Source organism: Canis lupus, chromosome 7 (genome assembly GCF_048164855.1).
Source record: "Canis lupus baileyi chromosome 7, mCanLup2.hap1, whole genome shotgun sequence".
Taxonomy (NCBI): domain Eukaryota; kingdom Metazoa; phylum Chordata; class Mammalia; order Carnivora; family Canidae; genus Canis; species Canis lupus.
This window is the reverse complement of record NC_132844.1, coordinates 17,798,024-17,815,257: the sequence shown is the minus strand read 5'-3', so window position 1 is coordinate 17,815,257 and position 17,234 is coordinate 17,798,024. Positions and strand designations below refer to the sequence as shown.

The 17,234-nt window shown below is 35.4% G+C and overlaps 1 protein-coding gene across 4 annotated transcripts in view; it reads left to right on the top strand.

The window, feature by feature from the left end:
• Positions 1-17,234, top strand: part of FUT9 (fucosyltransferase 9) — a 122,160-nt gene that overhangs the window by 91,789 nt on the left and 13,137 nt on the right. Inside the window, exon 1 of one of the 4 annotated variants that reach the window (XM_072832029.1) lies at positions 99-246. The exons of the other annotated variants lie outside the window; for them this stretch is intronic. Coding sequence (XP_072688130.1) covers positions 171-246 — 76 coding nt within the window. The 5' untranslated portion in view covers positions 99-170. Of the gene's footprint in view, positions 1-98; positions 247-17,234 lie in introns of those variants that run through there. 4 annotated transcript variants of the gene reach the window in all.

Sequence of the window (17,234 nt, the reverse complement as noted above, 5' to 3'; positions counted from 1 at the left end):
ATTCCACATAGTCCAGAAGCCAGTCGATGCTCCTCTTTTTCATATTTTTTATTTTTATTTATTTTTTAAGATTGTATTTATTTATTTGACAGAGAGAGAGCAAGAGAACACAAGGAGGGGGAGCAACAGAGCAGAGGGAGAAGCAGACTCCCCGCTGAACAGGGAGCCCGATGTGGGGCTCTATCCCAGGACCCTGGGATCATGACCTGAGCCGAAGGCAGAAGCTTAACCGACTGAGCCACCCAGGTGCCCCAATATTTTTTAAAAATAAAACCTAGTACTTATTTCACATAGCATCAAAGTAAAAAAACAAGTTTGCATCTGATGAACACAGTGTGAGTGAATGAGTTGTTATGTTTGTAACTACTACATGTGGACTATTTTAAGTTGGGAGAGAGACAAATGGATAACATTGAAGAAGATCTGCTGGTGGCTTGGATGCCAAAAGGGAAGACATTCAGATTTGTGCCTGTGCTTTTCATGCCCAGAAAAAATGGTTCAGTCACTATACCTAGAGATAATCAGTCCCATTAACATATACACACAGGTAATTGAATGGTAAGTTCATTCATCAGGAAGAGGGATATGACATTTTGTTGATTTCCTTTATACAAGAAGTATTTATTGAGCAATACAATAAGAGCTGCGACAGACATTCACAGAAAGAGGGCTATGGAAATGTGTAAGACTTTGATGAGGAAGTACATTATTAGTCCACTAGAACTGCTATAATAAAATACCACACACTGGGTGGCTAAAACAGCAGAAATATATTTTCTCACAAATCTGGAGGCTGGCATTACACGAGTAAGGTGTCAGCAGGGTAGTGTCTGGTGAGAGCTCTCCCCATGGGTTGCAGAAGGCCACCTTTTGGCTGTGTCCTCACATGACCTAGTGGATTTGCAGTGGCAGGGGGAAAGAGCCAGGTCTCTGATGTCCCTTCTAAGGACACTAATCCTATCAGTTCAGAGTCCCACCCTTATGTCCTCATTTAACTGTAATGAATTCCTTAGAGGCTTCATCTCCTAAAACACTAGGGATTAAGGCTTTGAAATATAGATTTGGGGAGGATATGAACTTTTAGTCCATAACAGGAGGTAATGTTGCATCTAATTCCTTTAAGGATAAGTGAATAAAACTAGATCCAGGGAAGTTACAGAAGAAAAAAATCAGAGGCAGTTACTATTCCCCCTCGGCTACTGTTATGTTTTATAAAGTACCTTATGCAATGAGATGTTAATATATTTGAAAATCTTGATGCCATGGGCAATTCTGGGAAAATACAAATGACCAGAATTAACTCAAGTCATATAAAAAAATCAAATACATGAATAAAAGAAATTGGAAATGTTATCAATGTAATATAGTACAATAATATAAAAAAGACAAGGGTCAGAACCACTTGGTTTCAAATCAAAAAAGATATTCCTAATGTTACAACTTTATCAATAATACGATGTGCTCCATAAAATAAATAAATGACATTGTTTAACATTTGTTTTACATTTACAACTTGTTAGGAATTGTGCAATGCTTTGCATTATTTCATCTAACTTTTTAGGGAAAAAACAAGAGAAAAAAATCAAGTGTAGGAGAAAGCAACTTCCTTAACATATAAATAGTATCTTGGAATGCCTGGATGGCTCATCCAGTGGAGTGTCCAGACTCTTGGTTTTGCCTCAGATCATGATTTCAGGGTCCTGAGATGGAGCCCAGTGTTGGGCTCTGCACAGCAGGGAGTCAGCTTAAAGATTCCCTTCCTCTGTCCCTCCCCACACTCCCACATTGCACACACGTGTCTTCTCTCACTCTCTCTCTCTCATTCTCTCTTTCTCAAATAAATAAATAAATCTTTAAAAAAATAATATTCTGATACATGACCAGAAGTGAGAGAGTTCTTACAAGTAGAAATGTGCAAAAGATGCCAATCATAATTTCTATTTAATAATATTCCAAAAATTCTAAGCCACAAAAACATATTTTACCTATTAAAAATTGTAAAGAAAAACATTATTTACAAAGGCTAAAAAAAAAAAAAAAAAAAAACAAAGGCTATGCATATGTATCTTAAAGACTCAATAAAATCAACACAAATTTTTTAAGTTAATAGGAGTTCTGTAAAGTGTTTCAATAAAATATAAAAATGCAAAATCATTAGTTTTGATCTATTTCAGACATAATCAGCCCAGAAGAGAGGGAAGAAAGATGCTTTACACAATAGCAGAAGACAATAAAAACATGAAATATCTCAGAAAAAATGAATATTTTATATATGTAAGACACCATCAAATTTTACTCTGGGATCAGAACGATTTTAATACAACAGCAGAGTTCATTTTCACTGAGAAAAATAAATACTTTTGGTATGCCACTGTTTCAATTACTTTAAATAAACATAATGAAATATTTCTTCAAAAGACTAGTCATACGTTTTTTAGGATGTACTTGACAAAAATAATTCTAATGTTATATCAAAGAATAAACAAGTGATATACAATTGAAGAAAATAATTCTAAGTGGGGAAACTAATAAAAACAATTTAAAACATGCTACAACACTACAATCAACAGATAGATGAACAGAAAGGAATAGATACCTTTGAGATAAACTTAGACATATACCGGACCTGATTTTTTTTTTTTAAGAGAAGGAGAGAGATGGAAGTAATGGGAGGGGGCAGAAAGAGAGAGAGAATCTCAAGTGGGCTCCACACCCAGTAGGGAGCCTGATAGCAGGCTCAATCTTTCAATCCTGAGATCACGACCTAGCAGAAATCAAGTCAGATACTTAACTGACTGAGCCACCCAGACATCCCATGAAATTGTTTGATAAATAGACTATAATAAAGGAATGTGCAGAGGAAAGATTATGCAATAAATATCATTGGGAATGATTAGCTGGGTATTTGAAAAATATATTCACTTGTTCCTTACCATGTATCAAGTATGAAGATAATCCCAAAGAATTATAAATTCTAATATAAAACCATGTGCAATTAAAACCTAGAATAGCATATTGACTTGACTAATCTTTAGTTTTGAAACACTTTCTAAGTATAAATACAAAGAGAAGCAAAGGAGAAAAGAGATATATATTTGACTACATAAAATTTAATAACTTTGTGTATTAAAAATGCCAAAGGGAAATCAAAAGACAATCTACCAAAAACTTTGAAATATGAAATTGAAAATATATTGTCATTGAAACATATAAATGATAAAAATTCTTCCAATTTAGGGGCTTCTGGGTGGCTCAGTCCATTGAACCTCTACTTTCAGCTTAGGTCATGATCTCAGGCTCTTTGGACTCCCTGCTCAGCAAAGAGTCTGCCTCTCCCTCTCCCATTGCTCCTCCCCCCACCCCTCACCCCCACTCATGTGGTCTCTCTCTCTCAAATAAATAAAGAAAATCTTTTTTTAAAAAAATTCTTCCAAGTTAACAAGTTACACAGTAAAAGCAACTTGGAAAACAGATAAATCCACAATCCTTTTGACATAAATATGAGTAGCCAAAAAATATAAGCTTACATCACTAGTCATCAGAGAAAAGTGAATTAAATGAAAATTTAACAAATTATATATTCCTTATCAAATGCAAAATAAGCACATATAGCTATATTCTAATAAGAACTCTACTTTTTTAGGAAATATGTGTGTTCTTATGTCTTTTTAAATGATATATGGCTTTGAAATTATTCATACTCTTTTATCCCATTTTCCTCTGTCTATAAATTAATCCTAAGCAGATAATCAGAAAAATAGTAATAGATTCACTGTATAAATTGCATATTGTAGTAATATTTGTATTAGAAAAGAGTGAAAAAAAGTATTTATGACCAATAATAAGTAAATAGTGAATAAATTAACATATATTCAGATGTAGAAAGCTTATCCAGCCATTAAAAACCAGGTTTTTTGGGCAGCCTGGGTGGCTCAGTGGTTTAGCGCCACTTTTAGTCCAGCGTGTGATCTCGGGACCCGGGATCAAGTCGCAAGTCAGGCTCCTTACTGTGTCTCTGCCTCTCTCTCTGTGTGTGTCTCTATGAATAAATAAATAAAACCTTTAGGAAAAAAAAATCAAGTTTTTTTCAGGGCTCCTGAGTAGCTTAGTGAGTTAAGCATCCAACTCTTTTTGGCTCAGGTCATGATCGAGCCTCCTCCCCTCATAACCCCCCTCCCCCGGTCAAGCACTCGGTTGAACCCCATGGGGCTCCCATTAAGCTTGGAGCCTGTTTAAGATTCTCTTCCTCTTCCTCTGCTCCTCACCGCCCCCACCCCTCCCACAAGAAAAATCAACTTTTTTCTTGGTGATATGAGCAAACACTCACAACTTAAAGTTAGGTTAAAAAATTTAAAAAGCGGGATCCCTGGGTGGCGCAGCGGTTTAGCGCCTGCCTTTGGCCCAGGGCGCGATCCTGGAGACCCAGGATCGAATCCCACATCAGGCTCCCGGTGCATGGAGCCTGCTTCTCCCTCTGCCTGTGTCTCTGCCTCTCTCTCTCTGTGTGACTATCATAAATAAATGAAAAAAAATTAAAAAAAAAAAAAAAAAAATTTAAAAAGCAGGAGAAAAAATTATTTAAATCTATTAGTTCTCACTATTGTGTAAAAACATAGCATACACTTGATAATTTAAACTAAAGAGGTGAATAATAACTAAATAGATCTCTGCAATAAAGAGAAAAAGAAAGACACACAAGATATTGTTACTATTTCTGTGAATTGCTTTATAGACTGCTTCCATTTATCATGTTTGTGTATCTTCAGAATTGTATAGTAAACATTAAGCTAATACAAAGAATCAGACACCATATGAAACTCATTTTTATCAGAGATTGTGCCTAGTATCAAACTATCAATATTTTAAGAATGCAATCAGTCAGGAAATATCCTAGTAATCTCCATAAGCCCTCCTTTTTGCATCATATCTGGTCTATGGTCTAGAATAATAGAAGCCCCCAATGTCACCTCACAGAGTAGGGAACATTTAAATAGTAAAACATCTTTATTTTATACTTAAAAGAGTTGTATAGTTTATGTGACACTCTCTAGGGAGCCATGCCTCATAAATCCATCCAAGTTTAGGTTTGTTTACAATAAGCAATCCTCAACCAAGAATATCTTCCTCAAAGTATTTCATAGATAACAAATCTCCCTTCCAATAAATGTGATTAGTCTGGTGGCCTGGAGGTCAAGTTATCATTGTTTACAAGGACATTGAACCAGGTTACCTGCCTTCTTAACCTCCCACTCCCCAGGAGCATCTCCCTGGTAATCAGGAGGGATCACAGGCTAGCTGCTTAACCTTCCTCCCCAATACTGTTTTAAAATAAAACATTTTCGAATGAGAGAAATTTAAAAAAAAAAGAAAAAAAAAAGTCACAGCATTTACTATGAATTGGAAGAAAATAAGACCATATCAGTGATAACAGTTAGTGGTTCATTGTAATAATCCAGAAAATAAGTGAGGCAGTCTTAAACAATGAAGTAACAGTAGATAGAGAAGGTGAGTGAGATTTAATAAATACTACAGCATTTCAATAAGTGTAATAATTGACTAGATGTTGGGTAAGGGAGTTGAAGGAATAAATAATGATTTCTAGTCAGAAGCTTAGGGAGGTGGTGTATGAATGATGTGGCTATTTGTGAAGAGTAAAGAAAACAGAGGAGCAGTGTTTTGGGGGGTTGAGGTTCTTTAATAGAAGACTAGAGAACTGTAGTTATATTTAAATTCTAATGAAAAGCAACCATTAGAGACAGAGAAAATGAAGATTAGGAAAAAAATCAGGGATAATAAATGGAATGAGGTCACATAACTTATTTAGATTCCAGAATTAATGAGGAGGAATCAACTTTCAATGATGGGACACTTGTCTTTTCCAATGTGGTAGGAGGAGAGAACATAAGGCTATTCTCTGTTGATGTATTTTCTTTTCATTTTCTCTACTATGTTCACCAAATATGGTGCTTTATTCTGAGTATTCAACTACTTGGTGAACTGAATATTAAAGATTATTTATTAGGAATGAAATCAGAATAGGAATGCTAGATGACCCCTGAGAAGGTTTCATTCAGGCTACGGAGAAAGAAGCTAATGGGGCCAGCTGAGGAATGGTGATTCAATGGAAGTCCTCCCTGCCACCCCCACCCCTCCCACCAAGGATTGGAGCATTTATATCTTAAATTCAAGAGTTTTTCACTCTTGCATTTTTTTAAACAAGTTTATTTATTTGCTTGAGGGACAGAGAGAGCAAGAGTGAGGAGAAGGAACAGAGGAAGAGGGAGAAGCAGGCTTCCCACTGAACAGGGAGCACAACATGGGACTCCCAGAACCCTAGAATCATGACCTGAGCCAAAGGCAGACACTTAACCAATTGAGCCACCCAGGCACCCTTATTCTTTCTTTTTTTTTCACTTCTGAATTCCTCCTTTCTACCTTTCTTCTAATAATATCATCTTTGTTAAGTATCTTAATCACATTTTCAGATTACTCAGAGGCAAGTTGATTAAACTTGCTTCTTTCCTACAGATCACTTTAGCTACACTTTAATCATAGTGTTTCTTAGGCTGTTGATTTCTTAGTAGTTTATCCTTGCTATTTTAGTTCTTACTGACCTATTCTCTTATTGTAGATTTAACTTGAAGTTTCAGAAGCTTCTTATTAACTACAGTGATGTATTTTTATTTAATCCCAGTAAAGCCAGTGCTAATTAGTTTCCCATGAGTTCAAAAGATGATCAGCCTGTAAAATCTGATCCAGAAACTGTTGTCATGGCAATGCCCCATCTAATACAAGGTGTGCCTCTATAGGTAGATATATTCTTTTATTATAGCAATCTTCTTAGTATCTTAACATCTTTGATGTTAACATCTTAACATCTTATTCTTAACATCTTTTGATGCACATGATGGTGTGTTGTTTTTATTTTCATTTTTGTTTTTGCAATTTGAAAAGCAAGAATTTTAGGGTTAGAGAAATCATGTAGGAAAGAACCAAGGAACATAAAGCAGTTTGTTTCTCATGGATTTATTTCCTTGCCTTGTAAACTGCACTAAACCCTCTCCAGTTAGCTGATAGAAGACCAGAAATTAAGGGAAATGTTCTGGGAAAGATATTGTGAGTGTATTGATATATTCAAAGCTGCTAGAGTTAGTGACAGAGTTTGATTCAAATAGACAGTCTTCCAGATGTATTAGGAACCCAGAAATTCTGGTACCCAGAGGGTTAGAGGTCAGGGGATAGCTAGGTTTGAGATTCTAGGTCTACATATTCGGTGGTAGGAGCTGAAGGGAGACCACATTGACTGAATTCTCAGACTAGCCAAATGAGGAAGGACGAGCCAAGTCTGTTGGTGGGGACTGTTGCTGCCAGACAGGTTTCGTCCATATGAAACTCTCTCCCAGGGCCTTTTATAAAAGCAATTGAAGGACACTTTGAAGAGATAATTGGTAGTAAGACTGATGAAGGTCAAACAATCATAATATGATCATTAAAAGCATAGGACCTTATGTAGTAGCCTGCTGGGAAACAGGGAATTTGTAACGTAAAACTTACAGAAAAGAAATTATTTATTCTATCTGAAGTAATGGTTAAATACTTATAAATCCTTTTAAAAATGTTAACTGATGACATTATGTGCACAAACACTGGGATATAACTGAAATTTTTATTGAAATAATTCTTTTTCTCTACCTTTATTGTTTTTAGGCAACCTGGCTCTTTGAGGTTAGTTAATTTTCAAAGCTGACTCAACAAAGCAGCACATAAGGAATTCACCTGAAGGAGAATGTGGCTATCAGAAATACAACTATCAGGGTGGCCTGGGTGTCAATTATTCTTTATATTCCTGGAATTGCTTTATAAACAGCCTAATCATAAAACAAAGCTAGACTCCTCCCTGCTCTGAGTCATCCCTCTGCACTCTCTTGGGGACAGAAGAATTATCTAAAACTCCTAGTTTTCTGGTTCTGGCCCTTAATTTCCAGAATAAGAGTGGAGATGAAGTGTTGGTGATCTAGTTTATTCTAATGAGCATATGACTTCAGAGCAGTATATATTATAAAATAAATCCTAAATCCTATAATTCGCAGAAATCTTTGCAATTGTAACCTGGAATTCTCAATTCTTAACATGTATTTTTAGAACAACACATTTTGGAGTCAAGCCACTAGTGTCCACATCTTGATTTATCACTTACTGTACGACATGAGACAAATAGATGGGCATCAGTTTCCTCATCTATAAAATGAATATAATTATAGTGTGTATTTTATCTGGTCATTATGGATTTAAGAGAATTAATATTTGTTAAGTGCTTAGAATCATGCTTGGCATGTAGAAAGTGATATATATTTCTTTTTTAAATGGTCAAAAAGAAATAAGTTTTTCCTGAAAATGAAATGATAAAATCTATATAAAAATCTTAGCCTGGTGCCTAGAACATTACAAATGCTTGATAATTGTTAACTATTTGGTCACTCAAAAAAACATTCATTGAAAGCAAGGATATACCGGGTCTGACTAGACACTAGGGACTGAAGAAAACACCCAATGTCTATCATATGAGCCTAGGTATAGTCAAACAGAAGCAACAACACTAATCAAATATACAAACATAGGGACACTAGCTACTATGGTAAGTGTTTTGTAAAAATGACAGATAGTACTATGAGACCTGTATGCAGGGCCTTTGATTTAGTGTGTGCGTGTAGAGGGGTGGGTGTTGGTAGGTTGTCAGGAATCCTTTCATAAGCAACTGCCAGTGGAGCGGAGAGCTGAAAAATGAAAAGGGGAAATCAACAAAGAGTGAAGGGAAATGGGTTCAGGGAGAAGGAAGAGCTGGTATAATGACTCCATCACTGCGAGAGGGCCAACCATGGCCACGCAGGGAATGCAGGAGGGACTTTGACATGCACGGGGGTTGGAGGCAGAGGCAAGATCCCCATCATCTGGGACTGTTTAAACTACATTAAGACTCTTTCTTTCTTTTTTTCTTTTTTTCTTTCTTTCTTTCTTTCTTTCTTTCTTCTTTCTTTTTTTTTCTTTATCTTAAAAGTAATTGAAATTCATTGAAGTACCTAAGCAGTGTGGTCCGTGATTTGAAAAGAAGACTCCACCTCAGGGATTCTTGAACCTTTTGTATTTCAGAATCACTTAGAAGACTTTTTAAAATGGATTGCTGGGCTGCAGTCCAGTTTCTGATTCCTTATATCTAGGTCAGGAGGGAGAATCACATTTCTAACAAGATCCCAGGCAATGCTGATGCTGTTGCTGCTGGCCTGGGGACCACATTTTTAGAACCACCAGTCTACTGCATCGTGAAATCAATTGAATGGATCAAACGTGAGTGCCAGATGTACCACTGAGAAAGGAAGGTCAGCCATCTAGACAAGAGGTGATAGATTTTGGACTCAGTGAAGTAGAAAGAAGTCAGCTAATCTAAGGAATATTTAGGAGGCATAATTGGTACTAGGTAGGATATAGATTTGAAGGACAGGGAGATGTCAGGAAAAAGCTCCTGGGTTAATTACTCTACGTTGTCATCTGGAAGGAAAAAATTCTCATCTTTAGGATTGGGAATGGAAGTAATATATCAACTCAAAATGAGAGGTTTTTATTTTTTTTAAGGCTCCCTTGACCTTCATTGGCTGGCTGATATGGGCTACAACCTGACAATAATAATAGAAAGCACTGATGCTGATGGCCAAATTATGAAAGAATATTGGCCTCAAGGAACGCCAGAAAGCATGTTCTAGGAAGCTGCCAAAGAGCACCCCGGCCCTGCCTGTGGTATTCCCTCTGGGAAGGTAGCACACGAGCCAAGTTACACTTGGGCTCAGTGTCAGATCTTGTTGCTCTCACTGCAGCTAAAGCAAGTAAATAAAGCTTCTAAAATGAGTAAAGACAGTGATTGAGAACTAGTGATTATGAGCAGAAAGAGAAAAAAGCAGGTAAAAGATCAAACTATAAAAGGTTAATCTCTGAGTTGGAAAGAAATTTCAAAGACAGTGAATGTAGAAACTGTTCAAGATGAAGACGCTTGCAATGCAGGAAAAGAGTCAGTTGGCACACCAAAGGAAACAAATGTGAGACAAAAATGAAAAGGGGAAAAAAGGAAAGACTTTTTTTTTAGTATTTTAGAGGTAATATCCCTAAAGATCAAACCACTGCAGAAATAAGTCAGGGAATCCTAATATGCGCTAGGGTGCGTTCTGAGGAATATTCTGGAAAAGCATAAGTGGCAAAAAAAAAAAAAAAAACTGGCATATTTTGGTAACAGCCTCTCCAGTGTTTGGAGGAAATAAAAGAGACTCACCCTTGGAAATACTGGAGATAATACCCAAAGGTCTTTGAGAAAGGTTCACAAACAAGAATTTGATAGCATTCCAGAGATCAGCTAGTGTCTTCTTGCCAAAAAGTAAATGGCATCTCTCCCAAAGACAGAAGGCATCTGGCTCAGAATGTAATGGGGAGAATTGTGGGAAGTCAGAGCAGGAATGCCCATGAGAAAGGTTCAGTGGAATGTGAAGTGTCAAGAGAATCTTTGAGAATGAAGAAATGAATATGTAAAGTTTTACAGTACCTTGAGGCAGAATATAATTTGGTATCAAGTATTGGGAGTATAAGACATTTTTATTCTTGTAAAGGATCTTAGCATAAAAGTCACAGGAAGAAGTAAAAGCAAAATAAAATAATACCAAAAACAACCCCAAAATTAAATAAACCTGGGCAATTCAAATTATGAACATTCAGGGTATGAACATTCAGGGTAGTATTCAGAAGACTTTTGCAGATACCACCTACCAGCCAAGACCTAAATTCTGGATGAAGTCTATGGCTTAACATAAAAGGAAGAGATGTGTTTGCTGTTTTGAGAATTTATATACAGTTTTTTAATACATATAATCATGGGCATATTTTGAAAGATTCAAGGTATGTAATTCATAACCTATAGGAAGAAAAAAGAGATAAAATAATTAGTTGGGTTTTTGTTTGCTTGCTTATTACTTGGTTTGGATTTGTTTTGTTGTGGATGTTTGCTTGGATTTGTTTGTTTCAAGTAATAAAAACAATTATAATTAACATAGACAAAAAGAAAAATGATTGCAAGTTTATGGAGTAGCTCTTATAGCTGAAGGAATATCTGAAGAACCAAACCCAGGCAGGGAGGATCCCAAGCAGCTCCTTGGATGCAGGTAATAGAGTTTACATAATTGTCTCATAAAGGAACCCCACTGTGATTAATCAGCTCCAAAATTTTTCCCTCCAGACCTTTTCATTCAAGTTTCCAAGCCCCAGAGACAGAGTTTAAATGATCTGGATCATCTGCCCAACACTGGTTAGGAAAGAAGGAAATATCATTCTCTACAATCCCAAAGATTGCACACAGGAGGAGGAAGGTGGTATCTCAATAGGAAATTGGGGCATTATTATCAGAAGAAGGGAGAGCGATCCAGACAATAAAAACCAACAAATATCTGCTATGGAATCCTTTAAATATAACATGCTTATAGAGTAACTTTTTGTAAAAAGGGTAATTCAATGAACTATTGAAAGACTATATTCATTAGATATTTTATATTATATATTTATCCAGAATTTATTAATAATGAGTTATGTTTTGAACTTAGAGGAAATTGTGTATATGTGTGTGTGTGCACATGTGGTTAGAAATGGTAATAATTTGCATAGATGTAAGAAGGTTTTATTATTCCAAAAGAATTTCAGCTATGGTGAGAGCTCTGATTTTTGACTATAACAAAGAGTAATAACATAACAGCAAACCCTAACATTGTGCTTTCTCTGGTCCAGGCACCATCAGAAGCATTTTATTAATTTTATTTAACAGTCACGATAAATGACAATCATTTTTTTTTCTTAACTATTTTTAACTTTATCCACTTAATTTGTCAATGATTCATTTCTGGTCTTGAAGGCTGGACTGAACTGATATGAAGATCCCTAAGCAGATCCAAAGTTCTGTTCCTTTACATGGATGAAATGTCTTACCACTTCACGAATCATCTCATCGCGCACCCACACTGTGTACTACACAGTGACTGTCAAACATGTTGACTCACAACCTCCTAAGGGCACAGGAACACTCTCTTCCAACCCCACGTGCCTGCCAATGTGAGCCAGAGAGGTGGGTTGAAGAGTGAGGGGGTGGCTGCAATCTAGGAATAAAGCCCAACTATCTATCCTCTTTCGTCTTTTAAGTTTTAGGCAGGCATTGAATTCTATCCTAAATATACCCCTGTTTCTTTCAATGTAAAACACACATACACACACACACACACCTGAAAAATTTTAAAGTAGAATTACCATTCCATGGAGAAACCTCCTATTCTCTTTGGCTTCACATTTCTCTCCCTAATACCTTCAAGTGTATTTATGATTTGAGAATCACACTCGAACCTCTTCTATTCCAAGCTTCCTTCCAATCTTTACTTTTAGTGGAGCATATTTCTAAAGTGTGACACTGAAGGTAGTCTGTCTCTTTTTTTAAAAGGTTTTATTTATGTATTCATTAGAGACACAGAGTGGGAGACAGAAACATAGGCAGAGGGAGAAGCAGGCTCCCCGCAGGACCATCCCAGGATCCATCCCAGGACCGCAGGATCACAACCTGAGCTGAAGGCAGGCAGATGCTCACCCCTGAGCCACCCAGGTGCTCCTGAAGACAGTCTCTTAATGGAAAGCAGAATTGGGTGCACACTGAGTCCCATTAAGTTATACTTTTACCAAAGATTTTGTTAATTTTTTTAATAATAAATTTATTTTTTATTGGTGTTCAATTTGCCAACATACAGAATAATACCCAGTGCTCATCCCGTCAAGTGCCCCCAGATTTTGTTAATTTTTAATGCTAATGTCTTGATATTCTTTTATAGTACTCGAGACTACTAAAAATCATTAAGAAGTTTTAATTATACTATTTACTGTTATAATTTGCTTTGTCCTGTAAATTTATTGCTCTCTCTGGTGAAAGCTAAGGTGACTGTGCTGTGGGTCCTTTAAAAACAGGTTGTATCGATTAACAGTTCAAGATGTGTTGGGTATCCAACTGAATTTTAGTTATGAGAAGTAGGTTTAAAGGTCCCTGTCAAGGGGTTGTCAATTAGGCTCCAAGAAGCAAACTTTCCTGACAGTTTCTGTACAAAGCAGGGGTTACTGAGTAACTGCCCCTACTGTTCAGTAATTGATCGGGACAGCCATGAAAAGCTGAGGAGAGAGGTGTGCAGAGAGTTAACAAGAAGAACCTCAATACAAAATGTCCAGGAAGCAGAAAAACTGAGGGGCACACAGTGAAAGGAACACTGTTTCTGCCTAGTGACCAATTTTTTTCTCATTTGGTAAAAAAAAAAAAAAAAAAACAGTCGTGGAATTGAAGTATTCTAGATAGATACCAACTCTGACATGTGACAAAGGCAGGCAAAACTAGGAGATTTTGCTCATTCAGTGGTAGATATATCTTGTATGTCAACTGTGATGGTAGTTATTCCCTAAAGGTAGACATATTAAATGTACAAAGAAGGCAACTAAATACACATTTCTTCATTTATACTTGACTCATTTTTGCTTATCTAGTTACCAAGCATTTTATCTTGCACATAGTAGGGGATTCAGCAATCCACTATTTTATTCATGCAACATAAATAGCATGTATTAAACACCTGCTGCATTCTGGTGATGAGGATAAAGCAGTGAAGAAATAAAGCCCTTCATAGAGCTTAATTCTGGTTATTACGTTCTCTAGCAGCAATATGGAAAATTGGTGAACATAAAATGTAGTGATCATGACCCAAGCGAACTAGATAGCTAGGGTCTGTATGAAAGTGTGCTTTGCCACTTCTGAACTGGGTGTCCCACTTTCCTTTATCAATAAAATGGGATTATAATGAGGCAGTATATGCGTGTGTGTACGTATCTATGTTAGTGTAAGTGCTAAGATCAATGTTTGACACTAATAAGTATCATGTAAGTGTCAGGTATTCTTGTTAAAGGAAATTTTTCTAAATTTAATGCATGGGTAAATAGTCCTCAGTTATAGAGTAAAGGATGGAGGCCAGAGAAATCAAGACAATAAAACTTGAGGTGCCAAATGTACCTCAATAGACAATTGAGTTTGTATTATTTATTCAAAGAAGATTATAGAAGGCAAGCTAGTTACTTATATCTCTGGCCTTCAGGTCTTTTCTTTTCTTTCTTTTCTTTTCTTTTCTTTTTTTCTTTTCTTTCTTTTTTTTTTTTTAAGATGTTATTTATTTGAGAGAGAGTGCGAGAGAGAGAGAGAGAGAGAGAGAGAGAGAGCAGGTGTGGGGGCACTGGGCTCAGTCACAAGACCCTGGGATCATAACCTGAGCCAAAGGCAGACACTTAACTGACTGAGCCACCCAGGCAGCCCAGCCCTGAGTTTTTCCATCTGTAAAGAAGAGGTGACAAAAGACCTTCTTGATAGAGGTTCTAAGAGGATTAAAGGAAATGATGTGTGCAAAGTGCTTGGCACAAAATCTAGCTGAGAGTGAGCATTTACTAAACAGAGGCTATTGAAGTTGTAACCTGATTATAATGAATTAACATCATTTACTTAGTTTTTGCAGTTGCGTTTCAATTCAAAAAGGACTTAAGGAAACTTTCAATGAGAACAGTTCTTTTTTTTTTTTTTTTTCCTTTTGAGAGAGGGAGAGAGAGTGCAAATGAGTGGGGAGGAAGGAAAAAGGGAGAGAGAGAATCTTAAGCAGGCTTCAGTCTCAGTGTGGAGCCCAACATAGGGCTTGATCTCACAACCTTGAGATCCTGACCAGAGCCATAATCAAGTCAGATGCTTAACCGACTGAGCCACATAGGCATCCCATCAATGAGAACATTTCTAAACAGTATTAAACATTGGTCTCAGTTCATTGCTCAACACTTCATTGCTCAGTCAAATCCTGTATATTAAGGTTAGTATTACTCCATTAAAAAAGAGATCCCTCCAGTGAATTTCCTCAGTCTGTAGATCCCAGAATCTAGAAAAAATTAAAAGATTGTCCAACTAATTAAATTTATAAAGTAGGATCAAATATACATGAACCTACATAAACCAACTTTTGAATTGTGTCATAATATATTTTAATACTCTTTATTGCTAAATGTTTGTATCTATCTTCATAAGTGAAATAGACTTTTTTTAACCTCTTATATTTTCTTTTGGTAATAGATTAATTGGCTTCATGTATGAGTTACACTTCTTTATTTTTCTGTTTTCTAGAATTGTTTTTAATGACAGTAGTCTTCTCTATTCATTGAACTATTGATATCACTCCTACAAAGCCATCTAGGTGTACTGTTTGTTTTCAGTTAACATTCATGAATTATACTTCACTGACTGGTATTTGTTTAATAAGAATTTCTTATTAAAACTGTCATTTTTCTATTTGTGCAGATAAAAAACCATTCATTTCATCAGTTTTTCAAATTCAAGAGCATAAAATTACTCCATATAGTCATTTCCTATTTTTCCCGCTGCATAATCATTTACTGTTTGTATAAACTGAATTTCTTTAGAAAATAAAATAAACTGAATTTCCTTTTTTCTTGCTTATTCTTGCATGAGGTTTATCTTAGTATTTTCTTTCCAGTTTTATTGAGTCATAATTGACATATAACATTATATTAGCTTAAGGGGTACAACATAATGCTTTGATATATATATATATATATCAAAATGATTATTACAATAAGTGTAGTTAATTCATCACCTCACATAGTTACATGTGATGTTACCAATTATCTCAAATTTCTGCTCTCAATTTCAATGATTTCAGTCCTTATCTTAATTTTTTACTTCTTATTTCTTTAGCTTTGGACTATTGTTCTTTGTCCAGCTTGTTCAGTTGACAATTTTGTTAATTTCCCCAAAACTATGCAAACCTGTAAATTCCCTTTAAATAAAGTACTGTTTCAGCCACATTCCACGAAAGTAGTAGACATGACATGCCATCAACATCATTTGTTCTAAGGAGTTGAGATTTCTTTCATATTCCTTTCTATTTTCTCTGTAGCTTAGGGGTTAATTAATATTTTTTGAAAATATATGGTAGACACTTTTTTATTCTCATTATGTTATTGACTGGACAGGCTGAAACTAACTTTGATGGTAAGTCGCAGTCATCAAATCCAATAATTCTGTTCCGGGAGTGCTCCAGAATACAATATCCAGATTCTTTGGATTCACAAAATCAAGGGAACTACATGGGGAATGTCTTATGCTTTAAGAAAAGCTACATAACAACAACAACAAAAAAAAAATGTGATTTTTAAAAAAATATTCACGTAAATTTAGGTAATTAAAGAACAATTTCTCTCTTTTTTTCTGGAAGGAACTGCCTCATGTTTCTACACTAGCTTCTTATCAAGATTTAAAAACATCTTAATGAATCTGAAATTGATAGACCACATTATTTTGGTGAGAAGAATAATGGGTTTCAGAAGATCAGTAAGAATTTGATCAAAAGACAGTTTTGCAAACACATGTTTTATATTTGTGTTCATATTCATGAGAAAACATGAATGTCAAAGAGGAAAAACCCTGAAGACTCTTGTATTAAAAAAATTAAAAAAACTTGATTCATCTTTTTAACTGCAATATGCTATAAATCACAAAATCAATACTGTTCTCCCTGAAATATAATTCTTTTCTTTTGAGAATCCATTTATCTTTATTATACTAATATTCTAATGCTAAGAAAAACTTTTTTTAATGCCCTGATACCACATAAGTGAGAATGTTTTTCTAATGCCACTAGAGCATTTTATTATCACAATCTAGCAGATCTTGGGTGTAGTAACAGATTAGTAAAAGTAAACAAGAAAAATTATAAGGAAAATAAAAAGAGGTTTTAATTTATCAAATTTTTGCATCAGTGTACTTACTAAAAAAAGAAAAAGAAAAAACACAAGTTGCTATTTTTTACAAGAGGACTATTGTAATGCATTTTTGACAGAGAAGATGAACTTACACCAATAAACTAAAACAAAACTTTTTTCTTTAAAATGTTTGGTTTTCTAAAGAATTCTATCTGAACTGCAAAGTAATATTACAATCATAAAAAGTGCACTAGGAAATAAGTGATTATATAAACTGGGGAATGTTCACAAATCTGATATAGTTTCAAAGTTCTAAAAATTTTAGTCATAGCTTTGATGATGCTAGTCTTTGTGCCAGCTTTCTAGAAGCAAATAAAAATATC